Raw genomic sequence first — 21,459 nt, forward strand, 5'->3', positions numbered from 1 at the left:
GTGATTTTCACATTGGGCAACACATTGGGCTGGTTGAAACACTTTATGAAGTGTTTTTTCCCTAATAACCCTATGATATATTAACATCTCCCTCTGATGGACGAGGAAACTGAAGTTAAAAAAAGCTGAGGGACTTACCCATGGCCAGGGAGCTAACAAGTGCTGGAACCACGACTTAAAAACAACTTTTCTGGCTGAATTGGATGTTCTTTTCATTACAATGGTCTGCTTATGTAGGCAAGGGTCATGTTATCAATGATCACATAGCAATTATATAAGGAGTTTCAGTCATTCAACAAGAATTTGATGAGAGCCTTCTGTGGGCTCAGTATTGTGCTAGGTAACATGAGGGATGTAGAACAGTGCGTGCGCATGCAGGCACACACACACGTATGTGTATGTGTCTTTGTATATGCGTCTATATATGTGTAAGTATACACACATACACACATACATATGTGTGTATACATATATACACATATAGATACTATATATACACATATGTATATATGCATACATACATATATAGTCTTCCCTTAAAAAATTCACTCACAGTCTGTCTGGGAAAGAGACATATATACAAGAAACAAGTAGGAGCAATGTAAGTGAAAGTCTGAGGATCCAGCAGTAAAGAAATTGCAGGAGAGAATCTCACTCTAGGACATCATCCTGGAGACATGCTGTTTATTATGATGAAACACGGATATTGATCATAATACTGGGTTGGGTAAAAAGTTTAATTCAACAATTATTAAATGCTTAAAATGTCTGCTTCATTTTTTAAAAAAAGTACACATAGCATGTAGTATCTACAGGGAAAAAGAAAACCAATCATGCCTTTCCAGATTTCCTTTTGTTTGAGGAGAGCTGTAGCATTATATCAAGAATATCTGCATGCATCTCCAACCATGGGTCAAACTGCTGCTGACTAATTGTCCAAATGTGTAAGATGGGACATCCTTTTCATGTCTAGGCAGATAAAAGAGAAAAATATAAACTGCTGGCTGACTAAAATTGCTGCCTGTTCCCTAAGTATCATTAATACCATCAAAATAGGACTATAGTTTTTTCCCAACTGCAGTAAAAGAAAGAAAAATCAAATTTAGGCCCATGATCCATGCTGGAAACAAACACACACACACACACAGCTCTAGAGTGCTAATGCTCTGGGAATGGTTTTTGACTGGTGCTATCTCATATTTTCATTTATGCAGAGGTACAAAGGATAATCCTATTTCCTACTTGGGAGCAAATGGAATTGAAAAAAGTAAGAAATTTCCTTCATTTCTCAGATGTATGTTAGAAAAATACCATCTGGCACCAATCTATACTAGTAGGAAGAGTCTTGATTACTTAATTCCTTTTTTTATAGAGGCAATGGAGTGTGGTGGAAAGAGCACCCAATATAAAGTTAAGCAACCTGAATTTGAATCCTGGCTGATTCTTACTAGCTGTTTATGACCTTTGGCAAATCACATAAGCTCTTGGAACTTCAATTTCCAATATTTTTTCATGAGAGCTAAGACCCAATCATTTTGTATTTCGGCCAAATTTCTCAGGAATTTCATAGAAGGGGTTGAATCGTTGAAATCATCACCATCTTCTCATTGGCAGCTTCTCCATGGACCATGATATTAAAATTAAAGCTCACAATCATAACTTATGTTTACAGGGTGCCTTAAAATTGACAAAGTTTATCACAACAACCCCTAGTAATATCTAAATCACAGTATTTTTGCTGCTTAATCAGGCACTTGGCATCTCCAGCTCTATGTTCATGATCCTCTGTTCATTGTCATCTTCAAGCTGTTAATCTTTACATAGCCATAGTTTTTATTTTAGTACACCACTGGGGACAGAAAAGCACAATATTTATGATTATTTTGCTAAATAATTTATTATACTCCCTGCTTTTCTGCTACAAATGCACCATCACCCATAAGCTAATATGATTAAGAACTTTATTTTTAATATCCTGGTCTATGAAGAAGTGTTGTCAAGGAGAAGATATAATAGTGGGTTCAATGGTTCATTAATTCATTAATCTCTTCTATGAAGTTCTTGAGAATTTTAAGTAAAACATAAAATGGTAGCATCTCAGCTCTGATCAGAGAATATTGGAAACTGAAGCTCCAAGAAGTTATGTGACTTACCAAGAGTCGTACCCCTATGTCATCTCCCTTTTCCGTAGTCTCTAAATCATTTGCTGCTCACTAATGGACAAGCTATTTCTACAGGAAATTATAGAATTTCACTAGCAAAATGGGAAATATATATTTTAAAAAAGAAAACAAATCCAGTCAACTGACAGAGAATTAAAGAAAAAAACCTAATTTCATCAAGTACATTAAAAAATAATCCTGCCAAGTTAATTTTCTATCCTTTACTTTCAATATGCAATGGGATGATTTTAGAGAGCCAATGCTATCAGAGGGCCTGACGAGACGACTGGAGACATTTTTAAAAAGGCCAAAATGAGACTAAGATCATAGATTTAGAACTGGAAAGAACCTGAGACCATCTAGTTCAACCCCTTCACTTAACAGACAAGGAAAATGAGGCTCAGGTGGTGAAATAATTTGCACAAAGTCACAGAGAGGATGCATTGGAGGTAGAATCTGAATCCAGACCTGAGAGCCAATGTTTTTCCCTCTGTATCTAATGGTAGGAAACTGGTTGCCATTTCCCCTAACTGTGATACTTTCACCTTACATATCCAGGACTTAATACCTAGCTCTAAGGAGCCATCTGAGGACTCCTATACTGCATATATCTCCTTGCTGACATGTCGCCTTGAAATTCTCCCATAATTCTTAGGATCATACATTTAGAGCAACTTCCTTCTTTTACAGATGCGAGACCAACGCCCAGAGAGGTAAAATAACTCACTCAAATTTCACGTGTGTATTTTATTTTCTCAACTAGGCCGTAAGATACTTATGGTCAAAGACTATGTCTTATGCTAATCCTATCATTCTCAGAGCTCAAAAGGTATTCTTTAATGGTTTACTGGATGAACGTGTGTTTTTTTTGATTACTTTTTGGCATGTTTTCCAATTTGACTCTACTTGGGAACACTTGAAAACCTTGAAATAGTGATTTAGAGACTTCTTTGTAAGGTGCAAATATCACTAGACAGTGAAAATCATAATGACCATCATTTTTCACTAACAAATGCTGGAAGACATTTTTCTGTAGGAATAAAAAAGGCACTGTCCCAATGACAGAGTCAAGAGTTGGTGTAAGTAGGTAGGGCCAGTGATCCCCCTTACTTCTGATTTAATGCTGCTTTATTTCCTTCAGCGGCAGCCCTGCCCCATGGTCATTGGGCTAAAAGCCTCTAGGAAAAGATCCATTCCTGCTCTTCCCCAATTTAACTGCTACTCTGATGGTTTGGAAGGACTTACGACCCCTTCCATTCCCACTGTACCTTCGTTCCCTCTGCCTTTTCTGGACCATAGCTTTGTTTCTGCCCAGCTTATGAGGTTTTGTAGTATACTGTGATAGCTTCCTAGGTTGGAAGCTGCAGGTCTTCATGCCACCTGACTTTCCCAGACTACCAAGTTTGTCCCATTGTAGAAATGAGAAGTTAACATTTACCAAATCAGGTCCATTAATTCCAGAAGCCAGGATTCTTCATATTGAATCACTGTATTCAAAGGGACACCTACATGAGGCTTGACTATTTAGTAACATGACCAAGGCATAAGAGGGCAGGGGCAAGGCATACTTCTGGGTCAGAGAATAGTACATTTTCTAATTGCTAATTTTAATCCCCACCAGCATGCAAGAGGACTCATTTCATTCTAGAAAATGAGGTGATAGAAATATCTTTATTATTTGTAAACATTTTCCTCTAATAGTACTCCAGTGCTTCAGGAGGGCATGAACGTAACACTGGATTCTTAAAGGCTTTGCCAGTAGAACACAAGCTCTGGCATGGCCTATCAAGAAGGGGTCGAGGAGCAGATTATATGTTTGTTATCCAAAGCAACTTAAAATATAAAGAGTATTTATACTGTAGTATAAATTGAGGGAATGAAGGAACCTTGAAATACTGAAGTACATTTCTTTCTAACTCAACAAAGAGTTTAAGATAAAGCCCATGAAAGGAAAGCTCCTGGGAGATTGCACAGGGGTGTGCGTGTGTGGAAGAGTACAGAAGGGGAGAGAATAGAAATAGGTCCTAGCAGAAAACTGACCAGATGCCTTGGTTCCTCACAGAAAGGTGCTCGTGAGACTGAAGAAATGCACAGCTAGAGAGGGCTGGCCACACAAACCTCTAACTACAATGGGACCCATCCAGTTCTAGTTCAGTTTCCTATTTCTGCAGATCCTTAGAGAGCCATAGTTTTGGCTGTGTTGTTGGAGCATGTTTTGCTATTTGCTGGCATAAGCCAGTTACTTATGGAGTACAGCACAATGGAGTTCATTTCTTTTAAAGGACACACTTCAGCTTGAACAAGCTGACATGTAGAGTGCTTTTTGACTTATTAGTGCTTTTGAATAATAGCACTTTGTGGATCTAAAATGTAGCCCAAGGACAGCAAGTCATAACATAGGAGGATACCTGAAAATGCAGTTTGAAAAATGTGTTGTTAGAGTCACTCATGATAGTACCATAGGGGACAAAAACACTTAGAAAGTTTTAAAAATTAGGGCAGCTGGTTGGCGCAGTGAGTACAGCACTAGCCCTGGAGTCAGGAGGACCTGAGTTCAAATCTGGCCTCAGACACCTGACATACTTATTAGCTGTATGACCTTGGGCAAGTCACTTAACCCCAATTGTCCTGCCTTCCCCCCTCCAAAAAAAAAAAAAAGAAAGTTTTAAAAATTACTCACCAAAAATTCATCCCGGATAAAGAACTTGGCCCTCGTGACTTTGGGATCTTCACCTGCATCAGGTGTTGCTGTGGAATCAAACATACGATTATATGGTATGTAAGGTAAAGTTAAATATAAAGCACCATTTTTATAGAAAAGGTAAACCGAACTCAATGCATGGCACCATGCAGTATAAAAGGCTTTATAAAAGACACAAGAACTCACATCTACTTCATGCTTTAACGCACAAAGCACCTTCCTCACAGCAATGTGTATATGTAAGTATACAATATTATTTTCTTCATTTCACAGATGAGGAAACTGAGGCTCGAGAGATTATTACTTGCCCAGGGAAGCACAGCTGCTAAGCTTTGGTGCTGGAAAATTTTTTAAAGTTAAATTTTATTTTTTCAATCAACAACAGTCTGTCTTCTCACCTTCCCACCTATCTCTCACATTGAGGAAATAAAAGAAAAACAAAACTCATGTTACAAATATATAGAGTCAAGAAGAAAGAATTCCAGATTGGTCATGTCAAAAAAAAAAATCTCCGCACTCAGTCTTTCGCTTCTCTGGAAGGAGGTGGGTAATATGTTTCACTGTTTGTCTTTGCAATACTGTTGTGGCTATGTGAATTGATTCATTTTATTCTGTATTAGTTCATACATGTCTTCCTAAGTCTCTCTGGAACCATCCCCTTTATAATCTCTTACAAAACAATATGATTCCATTATATTTACGTACCATAAATTGTTTAGCTATTCTCCAATTAATAGGCACCCCCTCAGATTACAATTCTTGGATACCTCAAAAAGAGCTATATTTTTGTACATCCTTTGAGTTTGTTTTGCTTAAAACAAATACCTCCTTTTATCTGCTCTCCCTCCCATTTCCCTGGTGAGGAAAATGTATTTCTGTACCCAACTCTGTGTGTATACATATATGCATGTATATATGTGTGTATTTATGTATATATGTAGTCTTCCCTCCTCTGACCAATTCAGATGAGAATGAGGTTCAGGGGTCAGCTGCTCCTCCCTTTCCTCCTTGTTTTTATTGACTTGCCTACCCTGATTATGTGGGATAACTTTTCCTAACCTTCCTTCCCCTCCCAACCATCCTGTAGTATATTCTTCTTCCACTCAATTTCTATTCTTCTTTTAAGATTTTCAAGATATAACAGAAACACTCCCAGGCCCTTTGTCTGAATAGAGTGCTAGGCCTGGAGTAAGGAAGACTTGCATCCAAATCTAGCCTCAAACATTTACTAGCTCTGTGATCCTGGGCAAGCCACTTAACCTGTTTGCCTCAGTATACTCAGCTGTAATATGAGAATAATAATACTTCCCAGGAGCATTATAATTGTAGAGTGAGTGAGCAAGATAACTGTAAAGCACTTAGCATGGTGCCTGGCATACAGTAGGTGCTTACTAAATCCTTCCTTCCTTCCCCATTGATTATGAAAGTGTTCAGGAGGACACCTATATCATCTTCCCATATTAGAATAGAAGCAGTTTATCCTCTAGTCCTGTATGATGTTTGTTCATATTTACCTTTTTCTGCTTCTCTTAACTCCTGTGTTTGAACTTCAAAGTTTCTGCACAGCTCTTGTCTTTTCATCAGGAATGTCTGGAAATCCTCTATTTGATTAAATATCCATATACCCTCCCCCCCCTCACCCCGCCTTGTAGGATTATACTCAGTTTTGTTGGGTAGGCTATTCTGGGCCATTAGTCTACATCCTTTTCCTTCTGAAATATCTGTGCTCTCGTGGAGGGCGGATCTGAGCTAGTTCTCTTGCTGCTTTATTGAAGCACTTAGTGTTATGTTAGTCTAGGCTCACAGGGACAGCTCAAGCTGTCAATGCTCCCTAGGTAGTCCTCTGCAGGGGAAAGTCTGATTACTGCTTCCCTGTTCTGAGCTCTGCGCTGATGTGGCTTGGGGTCTGAGCAAAAGCAGACTGCTGCTGGTCCCAATCACTATCAGTCAGTGTGGAAGCTCAGCTAATTCAGAGGGATAGAGCTGTAAGATTCCCTTTGGTCTGGGATTCCTGCCTTAGTTATTTCCTTCCAGGCTTTGGATTTGGCTAAAAGTGGCAATGAGATGTAGCTTTGCTCCTGGGGGTGTGTGAGTGGGTGTGGTTGGGGGGGAGGGGTCAGAGCTTCACCATTGCTACTTGCTTCTGAACTTTTTCCTTTCTAGAACACCATCCAGAGCACCCCCTGGGCACAGGTGCCCTCTTCAGCCTGCCCTGGCTCTGTGATCTAGAACTGGGCAGTGAGAAAAAGAATTGTCAGGTCACATCTATTCCCACACTTTGCATGAGGTTGCATGGTGCCCCTGTCACCAGTGTCTGTCTGTCTCCCCATCCCAACCTGGGCTAACAGATGATTCATTAGGATTTTTGCCTTGGATTTCCCAACAGGATCCAGGCCGGTGTATTTTCTAGATTTGGTGGATGGAGTTTTGCTTTCGGGAGTTGGAGGGGGCTGCCTTTGCCGCTACTTGCTTCCTCACCATTTTGGCTCTACTTCCAAACAATCCTCTTGACGCAGACAGCTCTCATCTCCATCATGGGACAAAAAGACTGTTGAGGGGATCAGTCTGTCATCCCAAATCACACGTGGCACCCCAGAAGCAGCCACAGAAGAGGTTTGGTTTTGTTTGCAGAGGGGGAGGCTGCCACTAAGTTCAACCCACTGATTTTATAGATGAGGAAACTGAAGCTGAAAGATGTGAAGTGACTTATTCAAGGCCACATGGGCAATAAAGACCAGAGTAGCTACTTTTGGGGCAGTTAGGTGGCACAGTGGGTAGAGCACCGACCCTGAAATCAGGAGGACCTGAGTTCAAACCTGGCCTCAGACACTTGACACATTTATTAGCTGTGTGACCTTGGGCAAGTCACTTAACCCCAATTGCCCTGCCTTCCCCCCTCCAAAAAAAAAAAGACCAGAGTAAGTTCTGGTTTTCTGCCTCTAACTCCAGGGTCCTCTTTTAATTTTACAAAACTGTCCATCAAGGTTGCAAAACTGGCAGCACGTATACCTTCCAGCTCTCGATCTATGAACTCTTAATCTGTTCTTACTCTCCATTGATCAATAAAAAGAAAATCAAACAAAACTCAATGGCAAGCTCTCCAGGAGTTCCTTTTATAAGTCTTTAGGGGAATTGGGAAGAGTAGAGAGATCAATGGATGTGGCATTAGAACGGGCCCCATATCGACTGGCTACTTGCTGTGTGATTACGAGCAAGTTAGTCAACATCTCTGAGTCCGAGTTTCTTCAACTATAAAACGGAGTTAATAATAATTGTACTATCACAGACTTGCTGTGAGGGAAATGCTTTACAAGCTATAGAGAGCTATACAAATGTGAGTTGCTAAGTCTTCTTGGGTCCCACATTTCCTGTACAAATGTAGTGTTCCTCTAATAACTTTCCAAAATATCATTTTGCATGTGCCCAAGAAATGTTATGTAGATCAAAATTAAACATTCTAAATTGTCAGTGATTAATTCTGTGATACACAAATAATGTTTATGATATTAGGGTGGCAAAACTGAAGGTAGAGAAGGCACTAAGTTACTCAAAGCAGAAAGAATAGCAAGTAACAGCGTATTATGAACTGCCATTTTTCTTTTGTGGTACAGTCTCTAATTATTAACAAAGTAAAAAAAAATACAAATGTGGCAGAAAATAATTATAAATATAATTGGAGGGAGGCAACTTTCCAAAATATAGACCTAAGAATAATAATATTATTGTACTCTAATTGGTAGCTCCCAGTTATTTTTCATTTGAAGACAGCTACAGTCGGGGAGAGGGGGAAAGTTATTTGTACTCATAAGAATTGTGTGTCTTTTCCTAAAACCTGGAAAGACTCATAACAAAATCTTACCATCTTCAGGAACAGTATAATTCGCATACTCAGGGAAATAATCTTCAATTTTGGATTTCCCTGCCAAGACTTTTTCTGCCAGCATATCCTGTTTGTTTAAGAACAAGATGATAGAAATGGTCCGCAACCACCTGGAAAGGAGAAACAAGGAAAAAAAACTGTTTGCCATCTTCTTGAATTTTTGATGGACTTTTAAGTGCCATAAGCACTTTTTACTAAATGAATTCTGAGGTGCAAATTCTTACACCCATCCACCCCCATTTCAATCCAATCGCCTATTCAGTCAGTAAGACATTAACAAAAATTTAAGTGAAGATATATCTTGTCAACATGTCATTTTCAAATTCCTATCTAATTCTTGCCCACGCTGACGGGGTATGGGGAGGGAGGAAGATGTGATATAAATTGATTGGTGCTAAAGCTAAAACTTAAAACTTACTTATGAAATGAAACGCTTAGATTGTTTTTGTGGATCAATTAAGATTTAGAAAAATCAGAAAAGCCAAACTCTGGAATTCAGAGAGTTAATCAAACGCATGACTCATTAGCTAGTCACAAAGCTTAATTCATGACTTGCTCAGCTCCTCCTCTTCCTCCCCCATATAGCTCTTCTGCACCCCCACAGAAAGCCTGTCATTAAACAGGTCTAATTCAAATCAATCTATTTAATGTGCAAAAATGGGCTGGTTCTGTTACAATAAGGGGGAACTACAGAAAAGTATTATTTTCCTCCACTTTCCAAAGGATGGGAACTGGGAATTGGTCTATCATAAGATTAGCTACATAAATCAGCATAGGCCTTTAGAAAGTATAAAACCTCAAAAAAAATGCAGCATCTTAGCTCAGGATTTAACAGAAATTAAAACAATGAACCATAGAGCATATATGCATTTTTTTCACTTATGTTCTATATTCTTTTCCATTTGGTGTCTTAATTTCCACAACATTGAGAAAGGTGGTAAAAGTTGTGTGGTGGTGGTGCTGGTAGTGGAACTGCTTGCAGATTATTGGAATCTACATATTTCCAAGGACAACCAAATCTTTCTCATCTGGTTTCTTCTTGTCCTTGGTAGAGTTTTCATTAAATATCTTAGAAAAGACCTTCTACTTTTTGTCCTAGATTATAAAAAGAACAGGAAGAGGGGGCAGGTAGGTGGCGCAGTGGATAGAGCACCAGCCCTGGAGTCAGGAGGACCTGAGTTCATATCTGACCTCAGACCAGACACTTGACACTTACTAGCTCTGTGTGACCCTGGGCAAGTCACTTAACCCCAATTACCTCACCCCCCCAAATAAATATAAATAAGTTAAAAAAAAGAAGGGAAAGAGGACAAGGCAGGACTTTCTTTTTAGTGTCAATATACAGGGTGTTCCTAAAGTCTGGACACATAGGAAAAATGCATATTTTCAAGAAATGAAATGATTGAAATTTTCAACAATATTTTATTTAATTGGAATATTAACAAATAATATGTTCAACTTCAAATAGCATCATATGATTCATATTCCAAGAGTGAATGTGCTAAAATTGACAGCAACGTGGAGTTTTGCATCAAGTTCATGTGAATCTTGCAAAGCACATCAACTTTTGCATCACAAAAGACGGAAATCATATTGAAGATGTTATTTGTTAATATTCCAATTAAATAAAATGTTGTTGAAAATTTCAATCATTTCATTTCTTGAAAATATGCATTTTTGCCTATGTTTTCAGACCTTAGGAATGCCCTATACATGCTTCATGGCCACGTAAATTTGCATCTGAAATTCAACTCAATAAAGATTAGCTTAGTACCTGCTACCTGCAGAGCACTATGTTGGGCAACGGGGAATGCACAAAGGTGAGTAAGCCACAATCCCTATATGAAGCTAATACTTCAGTACTGGAGATACAAAACTTATCTAATGCAACCATAAATCTGAAGATTTTCTGACAATAATAAGTTGCGAAGTAGTCAGAAAATTCAGTTTTCAAAATAAGAAATGGAAATTATTAGTATTCAATTAAAATAGTGTACTCTCTCTGGTAATTAGAGAATTACAAATTAAAATAGAGTTGAGATAATAACTTGCATCCACTGAATTGGTAAAATATAGTTAAAATGACAACATTCAACATAGTTTCCATTGCTAGCAGGTCTATGAAGTGGTACTTTTTTTTGGAAAACATTATGTCACCATTCAGTAAGAACTACAAAACTGGTCATAACTCAGTTATCACACTATTAGGACTAAATCCAAAGAATGTTATTGATACGGAAAAAACCCATACCTATAAGAAATATTTGTTGTAAGATTACATGTAATAGCAGAAACCTACAAACAATCCATCTGTCTGATGATTGAACAAATTTGTGATATATGTGCAGATTTATGCATGCAAACATTCTCTCTCACACACACACACACACACCACACACTACTGTACCATAAGAAATCTGAGAGATGCAGTTAGGCATCCTGTTCTGGATACTGAGCTTGCCTCAGAGGAGGGAGAATTAAGTTCAAGTCATTATTAACATCCTGACTGTATGACCTTTAAGTAAGTCAATTAACCTCACAATGTCCCAGGCAACTCTCAAAGATTCTAAATGGAAGAACAGTTATTTATCTCCATTGGTAGGAGGTTTCCTCATCTACAGATCTTTACACTAATAATCTGGGTCTGAACCTTCCTTCTAAGAGATGATAAATATAAAGGAAACAGAAAAATAAGAAAAAAACTTATGAAGTGAGAGTAAAGAAAGCAGAATCAGAAAAACCATACATATTATAACTATGTTAAAAACCCAAACTATTAAATAATATAGCAGCACTATCCAAAAAAAAGATAGCAAAAAGTTCAGGATAGAAGCAAACAGGATGCTGTTATTATCTTGTGACACTATATCCCTTCACGTGCTCTAAGCTCTGACCAGACTGAGCTAACTACTGTTCCCTTAACTTGACATTCCATCTCCTTCCTGCCCCTCTGCATCTGTACAACCTGTCCCCAATGTCTTGAATGTACTGTGTCCCCAACTCCACTTCTCAAAATCCCTAATTCTCCTTCAAGGTTCAGCTCAGATTCCATGTTCTCCATGAAGTTTTCCTTAAATTCATAAGTGTTAATATTCTTTCCCTTCTCAAACTACCTGTATTACATTTGTGTACATGGTATATTCCCCTAGAAGAATGTAACTTCCTCAGGATTCATGGGCAGGAATGTTTTGTTTTTGTCTTTGTATCCAAGAATATAGTGGGTACTTAATAAAAATATCTTGAATTCAATATACGCGATAAAGCTATAAATAAGGTAATATTTCACATATATGTAAGAAAATAAACTACTATTTTCACTATTTTAAGGGTCTGACATTTTCTCTCGGCTTACCTTTCCCTCTTTTTAAACTCATATCAAAAAGAAAAGATTGAAAAGAATCTAATTATCCCCAGATGAGGATACATTGCAGGATGTGATAAATGCTATAGGAAAGCTATGTGAAAACAAACAACGGGAATAAAAGAAAGGAAACATTTATATATATCATATTCAGATTGGTGCTTTGTACATATTAAGTTCTAAAGAAAACAGGTTTTGAACCATGAAAAATTTGTGCACTTTCGAAGCAGACATTGAAATTTTCTTCATACTCTTACTTCTGGTATTTTTACCAGGGACAGTGAATTCAGTTTAGGCATGTAAAGCTATTTTGGCAGACTAAAGTTGACTTTGCATGAAGATTATGCTCTTCTGTCCACCCCAAAATTACATTAATATGGACTTCCAAGGTTCTAAGCAGCATTTATAACAAGTTCTATTCAGGAGCACTGTAGTAAAGCTGATTTTATTTTTTACCTATTGTTCCAGATACTTTTGAAAAGGTCCAGGGATTCTCGTAGCCTGTTAGTGTTATTATCTTCCCTGATCACCATGTTGTAGCTACTGCAGGCTGCGACATAGATTATAGCAGTGACATCTTTATGAGAGAGAAGAGAAAAGGAGAAGCACCTCAGTGAAAGAACAGGTCTTTGTTGTAACATACAAGGCACACAAACACAAGTAAATTTTGCACTTGACAGCTATCAGATCTGGGTAAGCAACAACAATAGAAAGACTGTGTTTTATAGCTACAAAACATTTGACCTACGTTGTATTTTAGCAAACAGGTGAGGTAGATAATGAAAATATAATTTTCCCCATCTTAAGTATGTGGAAACTAAGGCTCAGAGGGATTATGGCTTGTCCAGTATCACAGAGCTAGGTAAGTGGTACAGCTGGGATTTGAAATCACATTTACTGACTCCAAACGCAGTGTTATCTCCCGCTAAACTACAGCTTCTGTTAGTGACTTTAATATGATTGGATTGCTTCTTTAATGTAGCTGATAAGGAATCTGCCCGTGTTAGCAATGTAGAAAAGAATTTGGGGCTGTTAATTCTCTTGTGTATCAGAGATGTATGAAAGGCAGAGGCACACAGAAACTAAATGATAATGGAAATATAAAAAAGTGAGAACATATAACACCAGATGTACAAAAGTAGCAGGAAATATTATGAGAACTACATGTAATATTTTAAAGCAAACATATTAAAAATTACCATTAAAGCACTGAATCCATTTTCTTCTTTCATCTCTCTGACCACCTACATCAAACATACTGTTGAAGAGCGAAAGGAAGTTAACTTACATTGGTAAATTTGGTTCACTGTTGTAAAGAATTGAAGCTTATGCTTTAGTTTAAATATAAACAAAATCTTTACCCATCTTAAACCACTTCTGCTGAGTACCAAGAGCTGGCATGTTGGTGATACCTTTTATCATATGACTGTAATTACTATTCATTGTACCATATATCTTTGCTTCTGAAGCATCACCTGTAAATGTGCTTTTTAATCCTGGCTATCATGTGTCACTCACTATTCCTATATCTAATTCGTTCTTCATTTTAGATTTTACTCCTCTAATGTTTGGCTTCAGAGTCATTATCTTATGGGACATGTGGTTCATTTAGCACATATTCCATATCATCACTGCATCTCTGATCAATTCCCATCTCTCTGTGCTATTGTTATCCTCTGTGAGGATGCTAAGGCACATTTACCAAACTTTTCTTGTAGCTTCCTACCACTGCAGTTGATATGTTGTATTTTATTTCATTAAGAGTGAGGAGAAAGACAAGTCAAGATGGTAGAGTAGCAAGAACTATAGCTGAGCTTTCCCATGCAACTATTCCACAAAGATCTTGAAATGTACTAGACCAAGTCTTGATTAGGAAATCTGAGGAAGAAAAAAACCATGGTGTATTATTTTTCTGGCCACAGTTGGCACATGGAGACAAAGATATCTATAGACACTGGGGAAACGGCTTAGCCAGGAGTGGCCATGAGGAGCATTCTAGCACAGGCAATGAACGAAGCCTTACGCGTAACTATATACCAGGGCAAGAAGAAGTTCTAGACCTGGAACAGAAAGGCTTAACTTTGTGCAGAGAATAGGAACAGGCGTCAATTGTCAGCCCTGTTCCTTATCATCTAAAGCTAGATCACACATCTAGTGTGGACAGAGTAGAGGACCTTTTTCTAGAAGTGGCAGTCTAAGGCAAAGAGAGGTCATAGGCCCAGGGCTATATATACTGAGTGCAAAGTAAGTATAAAAATAATCAGTGGATCTTTGACTCTGACTCTGACCCTGGCCCTAACATAAAGTCCAAAGTCAGGATGTAAGGCTGGAAGAGTGACCAAACAAAAACAGAATCCTACCAGAAAGAGCTATTAAGGTGATAGAGGTGCTCAACGCAAACCCAAATGAAGAGAATAACGTGAAAATATATACAAATATATACAGAGCCTGAAAGAAAAAAAAAAAAACACAGCTAGGATACAAATTAAATTGATGTTCATAGAAGAATGAAAAGTTAAAAAAGAGCTAAAATGATTTTATAAATGAAATGAGACAACTAGAAAAAACATAGGAGAAAAACTGGAAAAGAAGTGAGAGGTATGGAAGAAACAACTGGAAGGAGAATTATCAGCTTGCTATAAGAAGTCAAGTTCAAAACCTTATTCAAGCAAGATTCTTCGAAAGTTAGAATGGACCAAACACAGATGCTAATGACTACAAGAAACAACACAAAATATTAAAGCAAAGTTAAAAGACTGAAAACAAATAAAAGTATTAGATAGATCATGTGAAAAAGAACTGAGCAGGAAAAAAAGATTAAGGAGAGGCAGTATAAGATTTATTTGACTTATGATGTAACATGCTACTTACCTCCTGACAGAGAGATGAAGGACTCAGTGTGCAAACTGAGATCCTATTTTTTTTTTGGACACAGGCAATACAGGAATTTGTTTTATTATGTAAATTTGCTTCAAGGACTTTGCTTTTCTTTTTTTCAATTGGAAGAGGTGAGAGGAAAAGTTAAGATTTTCATCAATTGAAAAGATGAAATTAAGTTAAAAAAGAGGGTACAGGTTGAATGCAGATAAAATTACAAAAGAACAGGTTAACTAGAAGAAAATCTTTATGAAAAGTTTTTTTAATCAAGGTCTTATTTCCTTAATAAGGTAAAAGACCTATATAATCTGAAAAGAAATCAGAGTATTAAAGGTTTCATTTCCGAGGTATAAAAGGAACTCGTTCAAAAGTGTAGAAGTAAGAGCTATTCACCAATAGGTAAATGTTCAAGGAATTTTTCTCCCACAGGAAGAAATCCAAGCTGTCAATGATCATTTGAAAAAAAATCTTCAAATCACTAATAATTAGAGAAATGAAGTTAAAGCAACTCTGAGGTTTCACCTCATACCCTTCAGATGGACAAAGCTGACAAAAAAGGAAAATTACAAATGTTGGAGGGGCTGTGAAACCAGGGACATTAATGTACTCTTGGTAACCCTAAACTGTGCATATCTCTGTGAAATAGCAATATCGTTACTAGGCTTATATAGCAAACAGAGCAAAGAAAGAAAAAAAAGTATCTATATCTACAAAGATATTAATGGCAGCTCTTTTGCAGTGACAAAGAACTAGAAACTAAGGGGTGGTTATCAGTTGGGGAATGGCTGAGAAAATTATGTTATATGAATACAATGGAACATTATATGCCATAAGACTTGATGGAAGAGATGGTTTCAGATGGAAGACTTATATGAACTGACGCAGACTGAAATGAGCAAAACTAGAAGAACAATTTATCTGATAATGACAACATAGTAAAGATAAAAAAAACCTTTGAGAGACTTAAGAACTCTGATCAATGTAATGACCAATCACAATTCGAAAAGACTGATGATAATAAATGCTAATTACCTCCTGATAGAAAAGTGATGGATTCAAGATGCAGAATGTTGTATATGTTGTTGCAAGGCCAATGTGGAAATTAATTTTGCTTGATTTGCACATTTCTTACAAAGGTTTTTTTTTCTAGTGGAGGCAGGAATAATAGGGAATAAATGCTTGTCAAAATGGAAAAAAAATATTTTATAAAAGAAAGAAAAAAGTAACCATTGGAAAAACAAAAAAAAAGTGAGGCGGGAATTGAAATCCTAATGCTAGAATATTTTAACATTTTTCTAAATCAGAAGCATGACAACAAGGAAATAGCGTTCATAGAACATTCCCTTGTCAGCTTCCCCATTTCTATTCATGGTACTGCCATTCTGCTACCATTCTCAATATGGAAGTCTTTGAGTTCACTTGGATTTTCCTTCTCCTTCATTGCCCATAACCTATTTGTCCCCAAGTTCTGTCATTTCTTCCTTCAAAGCACCTCTTGAATTCACCACCCCCCTTTCGCCATCCCCACTGTCAGTATTCTGGTCTATGGCCTCATCACCTTATACCCAGATCGCTGACATAGACTTAGCTGGTCTGCTCTCGTCTCCCTCCCTCCTCAGGGCCTCCTTTTTTCTTTCTATCAAGCCAATATTTTAAAAATACTTCTTTTTCTTCTTTTTTCAGATGCCACTTCATGACATGGTAATAGATTAGAACTGGAAGAGGCCTTAGAAGTCATCTGTAGTCCAATTCCTTAATTTTACAAGTAAGAAAACTGAGGCACAGAGAGATTAAATGACTTTTCAATGGCCGTACATGTATTAAGTAGCAAAGCCAGGATTTGAACCCAAGTTCTTTGACTCTACACCCAGTGTTCTCAGTGTTCTATCTACTGTGCCATATTGCTTCAATTGTTCAAGTAACAGCGTGAGCTCTCAATACTCAACTATGTCAAATCCAAACTCTTCTACTTGGTTTCTGAAGTTCTTTATTATTTGTCCTTACTTTTTAAACTATTCTCTAGTCCTTCTTTTATAGTCAGTGGGAATGATCTCAGGTTCCCCACACTCATGCCATGATCACTTCTTACTCCATACCTTTAGAAATGTTATTCCCTTCTTTTGGGATGCTATTTTTTTCTTCTTATAAATCCTACTCATACTTTCAAGGCCCAGTCAAGTTTCTCCTCCTCCATGATGCTTTCTTTGACTACTCTATATCCATAATGATTTCCCCTCCTTTGATTAACTTGTATTATACTTATATTCAGCAGCATATAGATTAGCCTTTAAAATTAATATTTTATAGATTTGAGGGGGTGGGAAGGCATAGAGAAAAAAGAATGTATAGTAGACTAAACAATTTAAAGCATTTCTTTATCTAAATGATATCTGTTTCATATGGTTACTCATCAGTTCAAACAGAAAGTCCCTTGAGAAGCTATCAGGGAGACAGTCAGTGAAGAAGCATTTATTGAGCTTTCACTTTGTACTAGACACTGTGATAAATGCTGGGGGATACAAAGAAAGAGACAAAAATACATTCTCTGCCCTCAAGAAAGTTTGATTTAAATAGTGCAGACCACATGGAAATAACTAGACAAATACAAGATATCTACAGAGTAGATGGAAGGTGATTTCGGAAGGGGAAGCACAAGTCATTGGGGGATCAGGAAAGGCTTTCTGTAGAAGGTGGAATTTAGGGTGAGTCTCAAAGAAGCCAGAGAAACAAAGAGGTGGAGGGGTGAGAAGGGAGAGACTTCCATGGATGGGGAGACAGCCCGTGAAAGGGCCTAGAGAGGGAAGATAGAATGTTGTGTGGGAGAAACAACAAGTAAGCCAACGCAGATGGATAGAAAAGCATGTGGAAAGGAGGAAAGTATAGGAAGACTGGAAGGAACCAAACTGTGAAGAGCTTAGAATGCCAAAGAAAGGACTTTATTATATTTTATCCTGAATGTAGTGTCAAGAATATCATTTGAATTTTCTGAGTAGGGGAAGAGAAGGATGACATGGCCAGAGTGTATATTAGGAAAATCATTTTGGTAGCTGAATGGAGTAAGACTTCCAGTGAGGAGACCCTTGAGGTGGAGAAAGCAATTAGTAGACTATTGAAATAGTCTAGATGAGAGGTGATAAAGGTCTAAACTACAGGCAGTGGCTGTGTGGTAGAGCGAAGGGACACATAAGAAAGATGAGAAGACAGAAGTGACAAGATGCGGCAATGGACTGGATAAGTGAGGTGAGTGAGAAGTGAGGATTTGAAGATTACATTGAAGCTTAGAGTCTGAGTGACTATGAGGATGATAATACCTTGACAATAATAGGGAAACGTCAAAGAAGGGAAAGGTTTTTTGGGGGGGAGGGGGAAATAAGTTCTGATTTGAGTATGTTGAATTTGATAAGATAGGTGATATAGGACTATAAGCTCAGGGGTGAGATCAAAGCATCTTACCTAGGAGAATCATCTACATAAAGATGTTAATTTAACCCATATGACCCAATGAAATCACCATGTGTGACAGTAGAGGGAAAAAAAGAAAAGGACCTAGGACAGAGTCTTAGTGGGTACTGTGGAACATACATAAACAAATAAACAAAAAAGACCCCCAGAGACTAATTCAAGGTGGAATACGACTGAGGGCTATATTCTGAGAGGCAAACTCCAATTTCTAAATGAACTCTAAGAATCTAAAAGATTACTGTGAATTATTTAGGGAATGTTTCTTGGAGAGGTAGGACTTCAGGGGAGAGCCTCAAAGGATGGCTAGGTTTTTTCTAATGGAGGGTATTTGAGATGACGGGATAGCATAAATAAAATTTATGCTCACAGGAGTGAGCATAGCATGTTATAGGGATAGTGTGGAACCTAACCAGAGCATAGGGTTAGTAGAAGACAAGCTGGAGAAGCAAGATGAAGCCAGCTGGTGAAGGAAATTAACTGTGAAGAATCTGACCTAGATTCAACAAGAGGGCCACTGAAGGCTCTGCAAGCAGAAGTGTTATAGAAAGTCTGATATCACTCTATATGAAATTTCACTCAATAGTAGGATTATTATAAGTTTAATGTTCTATATTAAAATGCTGGTAGAATTTTGGTATTTCTACTTCTATTTTCAATTAAATGATAAAAAAAATCAATGTTCCAGACCCTTAAAAATATTACAAACACTCAGATGATTATCGTATCATCAAGAGATAAACTCAGCCTAATTATCTGTTTTCATTTCATTTGACAGGAGTTAAATATTAAATTCTTTTAAGCTCAAGCCAAAGAGGGTCTTCATTGTCTCCAACTATAGAATAGTCCTTATAGCATTACAATAATTATTGGCATTTAAAATTAATCACACTATAAGAAGGTTAGTTGAAAATATATGATGGCAAGCTGATCCCAGCACCAGCACATAATTAGAAACAATATACTTACTGAAAATTTACTTTATCTACTTGAAATCGTGTTTCGAAAATTCCTGATGTCAAAACTCTGCATCTGAGTAGATCCTAGAAATATGAAAACACAAGTATACAAAGTGGCATGGTTTTTACTGTCAAAATTAATACCCTAAGTGTAATTATAATGGTGACTTTATATCAATTTTCTTTCACAAGAAATTCTGAAAGCTTGGTCTTTTATGAGAGTGTTCTGTGCATATTATGCACCTAGTGGAAAAAAGCTCCTTTCCTCTCATATAGAAACTCTAATTCTGTTAGCACAAGTGGAGAGAGGCTTCACCTTAAGCTTCAGGAAAAATTAGAACATAAACCATAAGACGTTCAATTCCACATCTGTAGATGATATAGAATCCTGGAGCAGATGGCAATTGATTATGGTCTTGTGGTCTGACTTTCTTCACACTTCTACTCTACTTGAGCAAAAGGCTAGTATGGTCAAATTACCAGTCACTTTAAATTAAGGAATCAATCATCAATGAGAAAACCATATCATTTTACATAGTTGACCTATTAAATATATTATTATCACCATATTATTGTGATACTATTATTTTCTTCCCTCTAGGAACTGGGCTTTTTATCTTACCTACTGAATCAATCTATTATGGTGCTTTGAAGCACTCAACACTTTAAGAGCGTTATATTTATTCATTTATTTGTGTGTGCATGTATATGTGTGTATATACATGCGTGTATGGTCTGGGGCATAGATTTAAGCACTAGGAATAATAGCAAAAATAAAAATAATGCTAACTTATATTTGGATACATTTTCTCATTTTCCATTTCAGAGTATTTTCTGTATACTCTTCATTTAATCCAGCTACCTTCTAGAGTCCTCCCATGATATTTAAGTTCAGCTCAAGAATGTCAGAGGGCTTCGAATGAGTTCTAGATGCTTCAATTCACATAAGAGAGATATTGGGAAGCAGAGACTGACTTTCCTGGAAAGAGATGGGGACAGATGGATGGACTCTTCTGGTGACAACTGGAACAAAAGTTGGTTGGATGCAGAGAGGAGCCCCTTGAAGTGGCTACGTACAACACGAACATGTCCTTGGTGCACCCTGGTCACTGCATATAGTCCAGGAATTGCCTGAATCTATGATGATACTTCATGGTTCAAGGATACATGCCAGGGGCCAGGAGATATTCCCCTGTCACTTTCCAAAAATAGCAGCGGGTTCTGGTACTACTCAGGACTAATGGAGAAACACTGAATTAACACCAGAAGTTATTCTTTATGGCAATCCCATACAGAAGTGGCTATTTAAAGTATACTTAGGACCCTGGAAAAAGACAAGAGACTAAATAAAAAAGAAAATTTATATTGTTGGCAAAATAAAGGTTTGCTTTTCTGCTCATAACTGTAATAGGAATGAGAGTTACCAGTGGTACTATTTCTATTTTTGCTGACGAAAATTATTTTGATTCTGGCAATTTTATTGAATTAAGAAGAGGTTACTATGTGTTTATGTTCCTTCTGAGGCACCATTTGGCTCCTCTCTTAGGGATGACATAATCAGTAGTTACACTTAGAAAATCGCCAATATTCATCTGTTTTAAAAGCTGTTTCCTTTTATTCCAGAAGGAGGGAGAAAAAGAACATTTTCTTTGCTTTTCTGTAGACAGACCCAGTTAACCATTTTGCATATTTCTCTATGAATAGACACTGTTTATACTATTTAAAATACATGCACAAATACACACACTAACTTGTCCTAAAAATGAAAATAAAAACAGAAATAAAAATTGGGTATCCGAACTGGATTATCAGGAGAAAAAGCAAATTCTGCATTAGAGCTTTAGTGAAAGCATTACCATTTAGAAGCACTTTTAGTCAAATAATAGAGCACCACTACTTAGTATAAACACTTATAAAAGAATCTGAAACGGTCTTATTTTGTATTTTGTGAAATTAATGATTAAATTTGTTTGTCAGAGATAGAAGTCACCTGGAAGAACTGTGAAAGAAAGAAAGCTCCCACATAAAGAGATTAAATTCTCTCCCAATAAAAGATTTAT

At 37.2% G+C, this 21,459-nt stretch overlaps 1 protein-coding gene across 2 annotated transcripts in view; it reads right to left on the reverse strand.

Annotated features, from left to right (window-relative positions):
* Positions 1-21,459, reverse strand: part of GNAL (G protein subunit alpha L) — a 520,980-nt gene that overhangs the window by 1,485 nt on the left and 498,036 nt on the right. For both annotated transcript variants that reach the window (XM_036753740.1, XM_036753748.1), the window contains exons 7-11: positions 19,410-19,483; positions 13,304-13,362; positions 12,561-12,681; positions 8,723-8,853; positions 4,843-4,910 (exon numbers count right to left, since the gene is read on the reverse strand). In XM_036753740.1, the coding sequence (XP_036609635.1) occupies positions 4,843-4,910; positions 8,723-8,853; positions 12,561-12,681; positions 13,304-13,362; positions 19,410-19,483 (453 nt within the window). The remainder of the gene's footprint in view (positions 1-4,842; positions 4,911-8,722; positions 8,854-12,560; positions 12,682-13,303; positions 13,363-19,409; positions 19,484-21,459) is intronic.

The sequence above is a fragment of the Trichosurus vulpecula genome, chromosome 1 (genome assembly GCF_011100635.1).
Source record: "Trichosurus vulpecula isolate mTriVul1 chromosome 1, mTriVul1.pri, whole genome shotgun sequence".
Classification (NCBI taxonomy): domain Eukaryota; kingdom Metazoa; phylum Chordata; class Mammalia; order Diprotodontia; family Phalangeridae; genus Trichosurus; species Trichosurus vulpecula.